This window comes from Myotis myotis, unplaced genomic scaffold (assembly GCF_014108235.1).
Source record: "Myotis myotis isolate mMyoMyo1 unplaced genomic scaffold, mMyoMyo1.p scaffold_m19_p_2, whole genome shotgun sequence".
NCBI lineage: Eukaryota > Metazoa > Chordata > Mammalia > Chiroptera > Vespertilionidae > Myotis > Myotis myotis.
The window spans coordinates 45,747,773-45,762,689 of NW_023416324.1; the positions used below are offsets into that span (position 1 = coordinate 45,747,773).

At 46.6% G+C, this 14,917-nt stretch overlaps 1 protein-coding gene across 3 annotated transcripts in view; it reads left to right on the forward strand.

Annotated features, from left to right (window-relative positions):
• Positions 1-5,028: 5,028 nt before the first annotated feature.
• AK4 (adenylate kinase 4) overlaps positions 5,029-14,917 on the forward strand; it is a 58,067-nt gene continuing 48,178 nt past the window's right edge. Inside the window, exons 1-2 of one of the 3 annotated variants that reach the window (XM_036349407.1) lie at positions 5,029-5,122; positions 5,686-5,958. In XM_036349407.1, coding sequence (XP_036205300.1) covers positions 5,814-5,958 — 145 coding nt within the window. In that variant the 5' untranslated portion in view covers positions 5,029-5,122; positions 5,686-5,813. Of the gene's footprint in view, positions 5,123-5,192; positions 5,211-5,374; positions 5,494-5,685; positions 5,959-14,917 lie in introns of those variants that run through there. The other 2 variants (XM_036349406.1, XM_036349405.1) reach the window with 2 other exon arrangements.

The following is a 14,917-nucleotide window of genomic DNA, read 5'->3' on the forward strand; positions in this document are numbered from 1 at the left end:
GTGAGTTATATTAAACTACATTTCAAAGTGTTAACGTAAAAAACCATTGAATCCTGTAAAGAATTTTTGTGAGCTTATTTGAGCCAAACTGTCAACATATGGCGTGAAGCAAAACCTCAGTGAATTGAGATAATGCTCGGGAGAATGGCGGGTTACATCTGTATTCACATTGCAATCAAAGGAAAGGGATGTAGGTGGGTTCATGAAATCCATTGGTGATAGACTAGAGAGGCGGGAGAAAGCAAAGCTGGGAAACCCCTGGGATTGGATAAAAAGTAAAATGATAGACACGTACTTAGGTGGGTACAGGAACAATTAACATGATAATGAAGGAATTTGTGGTATCTGTCCTAGTGCCTAGCATATTAGGTTGTGCCTCCAGGGGTCCAGAAAAAGGGAAGTTACAAGTTACCCAGACATTTCAAAGGGTATGTTATTATAGATGCAAAAAGACAGATAGGCTTAGTTAAGGTAAATGTTGACCTTGTCAGTGAAGATACTGGCCTAGGATGTAACTACCCACCATAACTGCTTTTAGTTAAAGTTTAATTTCAGACCATTCTTTGTGGTTACTTTAGGTCTCTGAGTTTGCAAGACTGCCATGCAGGCCTCCCCTGAACTTGTCAGGTTAGCATGTGGCCCCTTTCATCCACAAAAGGTACACTTTGAGGTACAGTAGAGTATGTGACGTATATCCCTGGTGATGTAAGAGATAATTTGATATAGTGTTAGAGATGGTTCTAGGTCAGCTGTGGGCAAACTACAGCCCGCGGGCCGGATCTGGCCCCGTTTGAAATGAATAAAACTAAAAAAAAAAAAAGACTGTACCCTTTTATGTAATGATGTTTACTTTGAATTTATATTAGTTCACACAAACACTCCATCCATGCTTTTGTTCTGGCCCTCCGGTCCAGTTTAAGAACCCATTGTGGCCCTCGAGTCAAAAAGTTTGCCCACCCCTGTTCTAGGTGGTACAGTTGTTGTAGGTAGTTAGACGGACATGAGAAGAACAAGGACGATGGGACAGGTACAGAAGTCACCAGGGTGGAAAGCTCCAGGTGCCTAGCAATGGACAATCAATCACAGGGTGACTTTCCCTACCCTAGCATATCGCTGGTCATGCCTTTGGACCCCTGACCTTTCCTCCCTAGAGATAACATCTATGCCTCAGTTGTATTTCAGCTCCAGGCCCAGATAAGCAATAAAATCAGCCTTGGCTGACCTCAGGATCAGCTGCATTGAATAATAACCCCTGCCCTGGTGCTGGCCAATCAGTGGAGACCACAACCCTGGAAGGACACACCTGGAAAACTGCTGAATATTTTATTGAGACCTTCTCCTGGGCCCTCCCCTAAAACCTCCACCCTAAAAACCCTGAGGCTGGAGGACCCAGTGTGCTCTTCCTAGGAGTATGCCCCTCCTCCCCTTTTCTACTCTCCTCCCCCACCCCTCACTCCTCCTTCTGTGGCCCCAGCACCTTCACCTTACCATTGCCTTCCTCACTCCCAAGCTCCAAAGGCCCATTTCTTCTACCTCTGTGATTTACCAAATACATGTTCTGATACAGTTTGGGTCTTGGCTCTGAATTCTTTCCTAGTCAGAACCCAAGTACCAACTTGGCTGAACCCAGGTTTTTTCTGACCCCACTGGTCAGACACCTGGTGCTGTTCCCACACCTACAACACTTGGATCTGGCTTTAGATAATATTAAACTGAATACTTAAAAAGTACTCCATTTCTAATTTCATTTTGAGCTATACTAATTACAGATAAACAAAGTCTCATTTAGATGCTATATGTCTTAAACACCTCTCTAACACTTGGTAAACAACCCCCTTACTTTATGTTTTAAATAAATTTTAAACTCAGAAACTCAACAGGTAGTCAGTCAAACGAGTCCAGTTGGAATATGGTCTCCTATTTTATTTTTCTTGTATCCATTTTAGTTTATCCTTATATTTATGGCTTGTGAGTTATATATAGTTTCTTTTTCAAATAAATTATTTAAACAAATTGAGTCAATATAAAGGAACAGGATAAGCAGATAAGAGACAAGATGAGGCAAGGTGATGGCAAGATTATGAAAGTAGTATAGAAATGACTGCAGTTTAACAAACAAGAGTGCTATGCTTGAAATGAGATAATCTGAGATTGAGTCCCTGCTCCACCACCTACTAGCTGTGACCTGGGGCAGTTCACCTAATCTCTTACAATCTTAGCTTTCTCATCTGTACAATAGGAGCAAGAACATTACCTTCTTTGCAAGCTTGTGAGAACTGATGAAGGAACATGTAAATGTAGTGACATTGTAGAGAGGCTATACCACTTAATGTCAAGGGTGTTGGGAGGAGGAGGGAGACTTGCCAACATTAGCAGAATACTTATTACAGGCAAAGTGCAGGAGAGAATGATGAATAAAACTTGGCCGCCACCTTTAGAGTTTAGTTTTTCTACAGGGGAGACAAACACATAGATGTACATTATTTTGAAGACTATGATAAATTATAAATGGGTATAAAACTATAGGCCAAGGAAATAGGAAGTTGATTACATGGGATATTTGATAAGAATAGCTGCCATTTCCTAAGGCCAGGGAGCCTGCTAGGTTCTTTGTCACATTAGCTCATTTACTCCTAACAATTTGGGAATTGAGATCGGAGAGACTAAATAATTGTCCCATTTTAATAATGGTGATAATATTTATGATGAAATACTTATCATATGCCCAGCACTGTGGTAAGTCCTTTATGTGCATTATCTCATTTCAGCCTCACCACCAGTCAATGAGATAAGTCTGTCTCCCTTTTACAGATAAACAAACTAAGGATCCCAGAGCTCAAGAAGCTTGCATATTCAGTAAATGGTGCTGTTGTAGTCTAATCCCAGGGGTGTTTCACTCCAAAACCCATTTCGTCTGATTATACTGCTTCCAATCAGCAGCTGAGCTTTGGGGCCCTGATGTGACTCTACATAGGAAGGTTCTTTGAGTGCTCTGTTGTTAACTGCTAGGTTCCATTCCAGGCTGAGTTTCTGTATTGAGTTTACCTATGTCACAACTCCTCTTTCTGTTTCACAATATAAGCTCCTAAAACACAAAGTCCAAGGACCATGTGAGTGGCCAACACTGCTCCACTATAAGGTGATGTTGGTAAGACATTTTAAAAGTAGGCAAAAGAACTGGGTGATGATAGGTCAGGGTTTTTGTGGAGGCTAGAAGCTGTATTTTCTGTAGGAACTTACAGAATTAATTTTTGATAGATACAAAGGTCCTAACATCCCACAGCAGGCAGAGTAATCAAGAGACCACACATCTCCCATGTTTCTCAATGCTTATTTCACTAGAGCAGTGGTTTTTAAAGTGTGATCTCCGGATCACCAGCTGCAGCATTACCTGGGAACTTATTAGAAACTAGAGGCCTGATGCACGAAATTTGTGCAAGAGTAAGCCTTCCTTCCCCTGGCTGCCAGCACTGGCTTCCCTCTAGCACCCGGGACCCGGGCTTCCCTTGCAGCCTCATCTTAGTCCAGAAGGTCATCTGGAAGTACATCCAGTCTAATTAGCATATTACGCTTTTAGTATTACCTTAGACCCACAGAATCAGAAACTGGGATAGCACTCGACAGTCTGTTTTAATAAGCCCACGGAGTGGTTGAGACAGGCTCAGGTTTGCAAACCAGCACATAGAATCTACTATAGATTATAAGGCATGTGGCAGGAAGAAGAGGGGAGCTGTAACCCATCCTACTCCCTGCCTCAGCTCTTCTTTGTTCTAGGTGAAGGGCTGAAGGGGCTCAGCTAACAACCTTCTGAGGTCTACAGCAGCTCTGATATATTAGAGAAAATGAATGCTGCCCTGGATTGGTGGTTCTTGTGTGCTCCCAGGTAGCCAGACACTAGGTGCTGCCTGGCTGTAGGTGTGTGTGGAGAACAAGGGCTGCCAGGGGCCAGACAGGATAGGTGCTAGGCTCCTCCCTCACCCCAGCCTCCCAACAGCCAGCCAGCCAGGAACCTAGAGGAGGCGCCTCTCCACACTGTCCCTCCCCATCTGTGCGCAATGGTTGGTGGCTCAGAACCTTGCAATGGATTCTCAAAGGCTGGAAGCCTGTGGAAGGAGGGAAGAGAAGGGCAGTTGGTGGAATGCAAATGTATATGGAAGGCACCTGTTTTTCTCTGCTGGGTATTTTTACTTTATCCTGAAGGGACCATAATATCAGAGGTGGGGAAATAATAGAAATTCATTTGCACTTTAGCAATATCTCTGGTAGCTGTGAGGATGGATTGACAGAAGCCAGAGATGTATGGGCAGGCAGTTAGCACACTAGTCCCAGCGGGAAATGAAGGCTGTGTGGGGTGAGAGCTGATTTAAGATGATATGAATTTGGATATGCAGGGGAGGGGAGGGGAGGGAGAAGCTAGCACCCATTTGGACTTGATTAGTTGTAAGTGTAGTGTCAACAGCTGGGCCCTGAAGTCCTGGAATCAGTTGGCAATAGGATCCTGAGGGCAGGTGAGTGATGACCGCACCTCCTTCCTTCTGCCCCAAAGCCTAGGTTTTGGAATCAGGCAGATGAGGGTCCAAAACACCCGCTGGAATGTGGCTTCCAGGAGAGCCACATTCCGTCTCTGGTTTTCAGCTATAGGCTAAGCGCCTGTGTCTGGCACACAGTAGGCACTCAATAAACGTTTGTTGAATGAACCAACGAATGAAATGAATGGCCACACTCCAAGGCTCCTTTCCTCACCTGTGCATACTGGACCAGGAGTGGTCCTTGCCTAAGGAAATCACCTGGCCCAACTTGACGCACAGTCGGCGCTCAACAAGTTGTGTTATTTCCCCTGAACAGTAGGTCGCGCGCCTAGGCGACCACAAGAAAGGGCCTTCTGTCTCTTGTGTCTTCCCACCTCCCTTCGCCCCTACAGCCCCTACTGGGTCTTGGGGAGCACGTGGGCCCGGAAGGCGGGGTGGCAGCGCGGTGGGCAGGGGAACGGACGCGGGCTCCTCGGCTTACGTAAGGCGCTAGCCCCGCGTGGACGGCCGGGACCGGAGTGGGGGCGGGCGGAGGCGGCACCGCCCAGCGGGATCTGGGCTGCAAGCTGTGGGAGCGCTGCGTCCCGGCCGAGGTGTGTGCTTTTGCGGCTGCTTTGGGTGGAGAGGCGCCGGACTCCGGCTCCTCGCGGCGGGGAGCGCATCCGTCAACCCGCGGCGGAGGTGGGCGCTGCGCTGTCAGTGCGGGCAGCGGGCGCAGCGGCCGCTGCGACTCTCGGGGATGTGACAGCCGCAGGGAAGGGCCGAGGCGCGGATTAAACGCTGCCCACGTGCGAGGACCCCGCCGGGGCTCAGCGCCCAGGCCTCCCGGTGCGAGGGGCGACGGGGGAGGGGTGCGCCTGGAGTCACCGCCGACCCGGGTTCCTGTGTGGGACTGGCTGGAGGATGCCGGGCTGCCCAACCCCTAACTCTGATGCGGTGTGGGGAGCGAGATGGAGGGATCGAAGTAGGTCTGCTCCGGCCCACCTCTGAGCCCCAAGGCTGATCGTGCCTGGGGCGGGGACGGGGGACTTCTCCCAGCTCCCGGCTTGGGGCGCGGAGGGAGGGGAGGTGCAGCGTGGCGCCTCACTCCGCCTTCCAGCCGCCCCGCCGCGGGCTGAAGGGAGGGGCTGCCTTATAACTCTCTCTTTCCCTGCAGGGCGGCCGCCAAGTCCCCGCGCGAGCGGCGAGTGTCAGGAGCCGGCGCAGGAGAATCAAAGTTCCCGGTGCGTCTCCGAGGCCGCTGTCCGGCTAGCGCGCGTGGCTGCCCCACTCCACGCGAAGGCGATGGCTTCCAAACTCCTGCGCGCGGTCATCCTCGGGCCGCCCGGCTCGGGCAAGGGCACCGTGTGCCAGAGGATCGCCCAGAACTTCGGCCTCCAGCATCTCTCCAGCGGCCACTTCTTGCGCGAGAACATCAAAGCCAACACCGGTGAGGGAGGTTCGGGGCGAGGGGCGGGGGTGAGCCGAAGCGGGTTAGGCTTAGGCCGGGGAGGCTAACGGCCGGAGAGGGGCTGGGGCTCCTCGGGCCCGGGGCGCCCTTCCCCCTCCCGCGTGTGGTCGGGCAGCCTCCTACGTGCCGGGCCGCATGCAGCCGGTGGCCCGCGGCTGTGCGCCGGGGGAGAAGGCCGACGCCCGCGGGGAGGAGGGTGGGCGGTGCGCGCCCTCCTCTCCGCCGGGGCTCCTCCTGCCTTGGGCAAAAGCCGGTAACCACGGAGCTGACAACGCCAAGCTCCTCTCCGGCCCTGTTTCCTTAAGGCAAAGCCAACTCCACTCCCCAGCGCCTCGCGTCCATCCCGGAGCCCACTCCTCTGGCCCAGCCCCCCTGCCCCCCGCCGAGCGCCGCCCACCTGTGGGAGTCCGCCGGGTGCGCGCTGGGGAACCTGTAGCGCCGCGGTGCTCGGAGCCGCGCGCTGTTCCAGCCCCTCGGTGTCGCCTCAGGTCTCCGGGCAGAGCCCTGGGTGGCTCTGAAAGGCCTATCTGTTCCGTGGCCATTTGCTAAGGTAAATTTTCACCAGGAACTCCCCGTCTCCAAGCCCGGGCCTGGCCGTGAGAAGACTAGTAGAAGACTAGATCTGATAAATTGCATATTGAATCCAGATTGCACAGAGCTGGCCTTTTGAGAATGCCTCCCTTGGCTTGCGTGATGATTTTGGGGATAAAGATCGCCTGATCTCCCAGGCTTTCAGGACAGCCCTCTTCCCTCTCCTTCCACCCCACCTTCACACCAGCTCATTAACTGGCATTAAAAGGCGAGAGGCAGCTGTTGTGCTGCGAGCGAGGTACATAACCCTCCTGGGATGCAGATGCTTATAATTATCAACTTCTTTATGAAAAGTTATTGCAAACGGGGTTCTTGACCATCGCTTCTGTTTCCAGTGTCCAAAGTGGTTATTATCCAGGGATCTTTTAAAACATTTATTTATTTATTTCAGAGAGGAAGGGAGAGAGAGATAGAAACATCAATGACAAGAGAGAACCACTGATCGGCTGCCTTCTGCACGCCCCCTACTGGGGATGAGCCCGAAACCGGGCACGTGCCCTTGACTGAAATCCAACCAGGGACCCTCCAGTCCGAAGGCGGACGCTCTACCCATTGAGCAAAACCAGCCAGGGCATTATCCAGGGATCTTGATTACAGAAGCACATATTAATTTGAAAAGTTAGGAATTAAGTATCTCAAAGGCAGAGTTTATTATGTCAAGCTGGTAGTAAAAGCAAGTTTTTACTTTGATTTTCAAGAACACTCCCGCATCCCCCGCCCCCGCCCCCCCCCCCCCCCCCATCCATCTCTTAGAAGGAAGAGCACTGGTTACACCTGGAATTTTCTCTGGGAGGTTTAGTTACTTAAATTAGGTCTATTTTAATTTTAATACCACACTCTAATGCATTTTATTTCAGAGTTTGGGGTGGTTCTTTCTGTTTTGGGGGAGAGCAGTGTGAGAGGGAAGGCTGGCTCTCAACCTAAGGGTTTTGTGATGCGGTCCCTTGTGCATGGTAGGGAGATGGAGGCATAGTGAGGGGGGGAAATGCTAGAGTGGGATTGAGCCCATTTCTTAGCATTCTCTATCCCTGACTTGTTTCCTTCTGGCATGAAGGGCTTTACACCTTTCCTCCTCGGGGCTGGCTTATTGGCCCTTTCCTAGTTTGTTGTTTATTTATTTATTTATAAAATGTTATCAGTGATTTTTAGGGAGGAAGGGAGAGGGTGAGAGAGACATCAGTTGGCTGCCTCCCTCTCCCCCCACACCAGGAATCAAACCGGTGACCTGTTGGTGCACGGGATAGTGCTCAGCCAACTGAGACACACCAGCCAGGGCTCTTCCATTTTTAAAGAGAATGTGACGGGAAGGGGTGTTTTTCTGCTCTTAGAGGTTTTGAAAAATTTCCACTTGCTCTTTTCCCTTATTCTCATTAGTTTTTTTTATTTAACTTTCCTTTGTTCTGCATTTTGAATTTCAGTTTTTATTCTCTTTCAAATACTTCCATCTCCTCTTCCTCCCTCCCAGATTTCTCCTTGGAGTAAGAAGAAGTGACTATGAAATGTTTAGATTACCTTTTTCTTTTTTTTCTGTTGGGAATCAAGTAGTTTTTGCATGAACCCGTTTAGAGAAGAAAAATAAAGGATAGCAATTTGTTTTTAAAGTGGTTTATTTCTAGTGGACTTGGAGACTGTTTTCGGATTATATTTCTCAGAAAGTCTAAGAGTCTTACTGCCCAGTAAATAAAACATTCCATAGTATTTATTTTTTGTTACCTGCTGTTTTCTTTCGGCTAATTCCCTGGTAGAGAAGCACAACAACCCCTGAGTATGTACCCCCTTTATAGCTGAATGTTTGAAGGAGATGATGAAACAACAAAACCCCAGGAAATAAAACCTTGGGAGGAATTTGAATTGGAAAGTAGCTCGGCCATCTGCTGCAGCTTCCATTAGGGCATACCCCTGTCCACATGGCTTTCTGGCAGCCTCTGCTTGGTGAAAAGCTGCTCCTTCAGGGAAGAGCTGCTCTTTGCTTCTGGGAAATCTTCCTTCCTCCACCTACCTTGGCAGACTTGGTCTCTTTTCTGTACATGGCTTGGTTCGATTGTTGAGGCCACATACAGTTATAACAAAGTGCAACCTATGTCAGTGACTCATCCTATAGGTACTTACTGAGTACCTGCTTTGTGTCAAGCAGTGTTCTAGTGTTACCCGGGGAGAGGAGAAGATAAGGATGAAATGGGACAACCAATGGGTCCGGCTGCCTGTCACTACTTGAGCCAATTAAGCTGAGACAGAGTTGAATCACAAATGAGCATTTATTCCCGTAATGCTGGCAGTATGGGAGAGCAGCAGGTCATCTCCAAAAATCTACTCTGCACCCCTCCATGGTGAAGTAGGCAAAAGAAATAAGAATGGTTATGCAAAATGGGTATTACAGGCAATGTGGGCTGGGGCGGGCCTTGATTGGACTACAAGGTTGTTAATCTATGATAATAGGAGAATGGACTTCATTCCAAGGTTGACTCCCAGGTCCCAGGGGCATACAGCCCCAGGGTAGAATGTGCTTTCCTTAATCAGAACAATGAAGGTTAACAGCATGATTAAGATTTCTTATGTCTGTAGCTAGTCCCCAATATTCTATTTCTGTCCCTAACAAGGAGACCTCCGTTCTTGTCTTCTTGAAGGAGAGATTTCAATCAAGAGACAAAGTGTAGAAAAGTAAGCAAAAATTTGTTGACCACAGCAAAAACATACTTAGGAGAATGAAACAAGAAGAGCATAGGAGAAGCAACAGGAGAGCCTAGGTTGGGCTGCCTTAGCTCACTGGGAAGTCAGAGAATAGGGGGCCTTGGGGACAAGGTTCAGGGGGTTAGCCCAGGAAGAGCTGCCAATTAGGGGATATGTTTTCATTTTCAGGGGTTTTAAAAGCCGGGAATTTAGGGGAAGTCTTAGGGCAGGTTAATAGAATATTCATTTGCTGATGTACCAAAATGAAAATGAGATTGTCTTTTTAAAATATATATATTTTAAAGATTTCAGAGAGGAAGGGAGAGGGAGAGAGATAAGAACATTAGTAATGAGAAAGAATCACTAATTAGCTGCCTCCTGCACACCCCATACTGGGGATTGAGCCCGCAGCCCCCAGCACATGCCCTGACCAGGAATTGAACTGTGACCTCTTGTTTCATTGGTAGATGTTCAACCATTAAGCCACACTGGCTGGGCCAGTCTCTTAATTTGTCTGCCCTTAGGTGTGGTTGGCAAATGGCACTTAATTGGATTTCTGTTGTCTCTCTCTCTCTCTCTCTCTCTCTCTCTCTCTCTCTCTCTCTCTCTCTCTCAGTAGAGTGATTTAAGCTATTTACCCTCTGGTTGGGGAGAAGTGCAAACCATTTACTCTTTTTTTGTAAAAAATATTTTTATTGATTTCAGAGAGGAAGGGAGAGGGAGAGAGAGATAGAAACATCAATGATGAGAGAGAATCTTTGATCAGCTACCTCCTCCACTCCCCCTGCTGGGGATCGAGCCTGCAATCTGGACATGTGCCCCTGACCAGAATCGAACCCAGGACCTTTAAGTCCACAGGCTGAAGCTCTGTCCATTGAGCCAAACCAGCTAGGCCCCTTAAGTATCCTTGGTTTACTGAAGATAGGAATTATTAGGTGGCTGCAAACTGCTCTTTAACTATATTTCTTAGTTTTCCTATTCCACTTGTCCTGGAATTTTACTAGCTTCTTACTATTCTATAGCACCAGGTGCTGGGGGCTATAGCAATATTGAGATGATCTTGTGCCCCTGTCCCTTCTACTTGTCTCAGTTTCTCCTGGTAGAGGGATTTGGCAAACAAACAAACAAACAAACATAAAAGGAGTTCAACAATGGGTCAGGAATTCTATGGACACCTTCCCCAGAAGGAGTCAAACAGCCTCCAGCTATCAAATCCATTCTGTTTAATTAGCTCTGATTTTTTAAAAAATATATATTTTAATGATTTTTTACAGAGAGGAAGGGAGAGAGATAGAGAGTTAGAAACATCGATGAGAGAGAAACATCGATCAGCTGCCTCCTGCACATCTCCTACTGGGGATGTGCCTGCAACCCAGGTACATGCCCTTGACCAGAATCGAACTTGGGACCTTTCAGTCCGCAGGCCGACGCTCTATCCACTGAGCTAAACCAGTTTTGGCAATTAGCTCTGATTTTTGGTAAAAGTTTATACTTACTATTTTGAGGGAGGAAAAATTTTTTTCTACCCTTTGTTAGAACATGGAATTGGCTTTATTAAGTGTTCATGAAGGGGCAGCTTCCCATCTAGCAACGAGAAGGGCATTCAGAAGGGTTGGTGAAGGGAGCCATTAACAAAAGAAAACAGATTATCTTTTCTTTGGAAGGGGTTGGGGGTGGGGACCATGAAAAGGTTTTTCATCATGCACATTTTTAAAAAATTCCTATACTAGAGGCCCAGTGCACGAAATTTGTGCATGTGTAGGGTTCCTAGCAGCTGCCAGCTGCTGGCCAAGGCCTTCCTTCCCCAGCTGCTGGCCAGGGCCTTCCTTTGTTTCGCCTCCTGATATCAGCTTACATCATAGCGAGCAATTGAACTCCCAGTCTGTCAACTCCCAGTCTGTCGAACTTCCGAGGGGACACTTTGCATATTAGGTATGTATATATATATATATATATATATATATATATATGTCTTTATTTAAATGAATAATTTAATTTATCTTCCAATTACAGTTGACATGCAAAATTATATTAGTTTCAGGTGTACAACATAGTGATTAGACATTCATATACCTTATGAACTGATCACCCCCATAAGTCTAGTACCCATCTAACACCATACACAGTTATTACAAGGTTATTGACTATATTGCCTATGCTGTACTTTATATCTCCATGACTTTTTATAACTGAGATGCTTCTTTCTCTGGGGGATATAGAGTGCCCAAGTAACAGATTACCTCATTGGTGTTGACCAGAAAAGTCTAGATTGGTTGATTAGGATTGTTTCCGGTGAGGTTAAAAATGTAATTAGACCAGGTATTAAATCTAGGTTTGGTATCATGGGTTTTTAGCACCAGTGAGGCCATTTTGGGGGCTTGTGGTTTTTCTCTTTAATACCTTCATGGTTCTTCTGGCTGGTCTAATAATCAAATGACATGAGGCAGATTAGCAGGAGAGAAACAAATGTTTAATAACATGTATCTTTACATCTGTATATATAGGGAAGACCCAGGAAAACAGTAACTTGCCAAAATGGCAGAAGCTATCACCTTAAATACCATCTTCAGCTAAGGACAAAGGATGTTGGAGGTGGAGATTCAGTTATGAGAGGTCACCAGGAAAAGCACAATAAACAAGTATAATATTGTTATGCATTGACAGTGAAGGCAGGCCTGCCTGGTAAAGTGAGGGAAGTACCTCACAAATGGAGATTTCCTTTATACAGTGGGGCCTTGACTTTCGAGTTTAATTTGTTCCGTGACGGAGCTCGTAACTCAAATTATTCGTATGTCAAATCAATTGTGAACGAGTGAGACACATGATGCTGGGCTGATGTGGCGTTCACTGTGACGTTCGCTGAGCCAACTAGCGGTGGGGTATCTGAAGCTGGCTCGTAACCCGAATTTTAGCTCGCAACTCAAAGCAAAAATTGGCCGAGAGACGGCTCATATCTCGAAAAACTCGTTAGTCGGGACACTCGTAAGTCAAGGCCCCACTGTAAATGTAAGTGTTCTTTACAAAGGGTAACTTCTACTTAGTTCTCAGAGCTTCTCCCCTGTCTGCTGCTGTTTCTTAAAATTAACCCGTCTAAAATAATCACTATCCCAAAGAGGCAGATTTTGGAGTGGCAAGTGCTGTTCCCCTCCAGTCCCTTCTTTGAAACTTCAAATAAGAAGTTTCACATTCCAGGAGCAATGCTGGTAGATTGTTCAATATCTTATTAAAGGTTCCTTAATCGTGAGACTAGGTCAGGTCAGTTAAGCAGTTGTCTCTCATTTCAAAATGTGGTCTGGCAGGTGAGCTCCTGACATTAGGTCTATATTGAGCAAGCAATGAGGTAATTAATAAGAGGCATCTCTAGAAAACAAAAGAACAACGGTTAATAATTGGAGCAAATTGTAAATCAGTTTCTGAGCCAAGGGGACAGCCATCGAAGATTTCAAGATGTCAGGCTCAAAGCTTCTGCTGCAGGTTGAAATGTCTCTGACGTCATCATGTGTTCTGGAAAACGTAAAAAATATATTTTTTTATTGATTTCAGAGAGGAAGGGAGAGAGAGATAGATAGAAACACCAATGATGAGAGAGAATAATTGATCGGCTGCCTCCTGCAGGCCCCAAACTGGGGATTGAACCCAAAACCCGGGCAAGTGCCTTGACTGGTAACCAAACTGTGACCTCCTGATTCATAGGTCGACACTCAACCACTGAGCACACATGCTGGCCAGGCTCATGTCTGCTGTTCTTAAAATTAACCAGCCTAAAATAATATCCCAAAGAGGCATATTTTGGTGTGACAGACTCTGCTTCCCTTCACTGTAGATTTGAGATTAGCCTTGTTAGCTGTCACACATTAGCTTTGCCTTGTCTGCCTGGAGCCATGCAGGCTGAGACTTATCAAGTACCTTATTTGAAGACTCACCCCAAATTTTTGGCTCACTGCGTAGGTAAATAGAAGAGAGAGTTCTCTTAGATTGACAGAGGCTGGGCCCTCAGTCATCACTGTGTCTGTGTGCGCACGAGCCCATTCACACTTTTTATGTGTAGTGAGAGCTTCCTTTGTTGAGTGCTGGGTGACTGAAACCTTCCTCTGAAGATGTGAGAATCCTGTGTTAAGGTTTGGACAAGTAGTGGTGTTTTGAAAATCACATTATTCTGGACTGGGTCTATCTTAAGTTCAGGAGAGTTAGCAGATTTTTATTTGAAAGCATCCTGGACTTGACTGAGAGAAAAGATGCTCAAGGACAAGCCTGTTTCTGCTCTTAATTACTAACTGCAGCTCTTGCTGGGGTTTGCAGATGGGACTAGCATTTCAAATTAGACTATGGTCTGAGTCTCTCTTCTCTGAAAAGATGACCTAGTTCAGAGGGTTCAGGGTTTGGGGGCATTTTTGAGGGGTACTCATTAAAGATAAGTGTATCTTTCTGTGTAAGTGAAAACTTACATTAAACAGAGATATTGGATGATAGAGAAGCTGTGTTAGAGAGACTTGAGAGACAGATTTTAACAATGTACCTAAAATATTATATAGTTAGCCTTTGTGTAGATCCTACAGGGTTCTTGGCTTATTACAGGATTTATAGAATGTGTTATATTCCATTTTTTCTCTAGCTTGGTGAGAGCGGGGGCATAACCCAGGCCAAGGAGTCTGACCAATTTTGAAGCATCTCCTCAGTCTGCAGGTCCACTCCACACCCCCTTACCTTCTGGTTCCTTTGAGGGTTTTTATATATTGTAGAGAGCTATTTGTGACTGGAACCAAGTGTTCCATTGTGGCAGGCTGGCACGACCATGGCATACTCAGCCCCACATTGGGCGCCTTATGTGCCACGCCAGCTCAGCCAGGTTCAGTGAGCCCGAGTGGGGGCGGTGAAGGATTGAGAAAAGACAGACAAGAGAAGAAAGCTGAGTCTCGGCAGGACACCGCCCTCTTTGATGGAGAGAGAGAGCGCGCCATGGACCACAAGCCTTGTCTTTATTTTCTAGCCAGATTCCACGAGGCCAAGTAAGGGCGTGGTCAAGATGTTTACAACATTCTCGTGGGTTTCAATCCTACTCAAATACATGCACCTGAACTCTATCAAGCCCACATCACTCAGACACGTGGGGCCACATGTTCGGACCATAGGTTCAAGCTTACAACTATAGCTGTTGGCTATAATTGTGCTGGGAGGGCTCTGTCCTCCACGCTGGGACTTGCACGTGGCCACGAGAGGACCGTGCCCTCTCATTAGTCCTAGGCTTGAACCTGTCCAAACACTGTAAGCACTCTCCACATTCCATGACAGTAGGTCTCAGCCACAGGAGCTGCTGAATGTGAGCATTCTTTCAGTGCTGTCATTTTTTTAAAGTAGCTTTTTCTGATCATGCCTTTTAAAAGAATTAGTAAATGTGAAAATGGAAATAATTGAAGAGACAATAAAAATTACCCATAATACTACCCTGACACCTGAAATTTGTTATTTTATTTTTTTCTTTCCTGTGTCTTTGTCCCACTACCCCCAACAAACTAACTTGGGGTTATATTAATTGATAACTTTTGCCCTCCCACTTAGATAGATGTATGTATGGTGGTAATTTTTTTTCTGCTTTTTTAAAAAAAATTTTTAATGGATTTTTTTGAGTAAGGGAGAGGGAGAGAGAAGCATCAATGAGAAACATTGATTGGTTGCTTCCTGC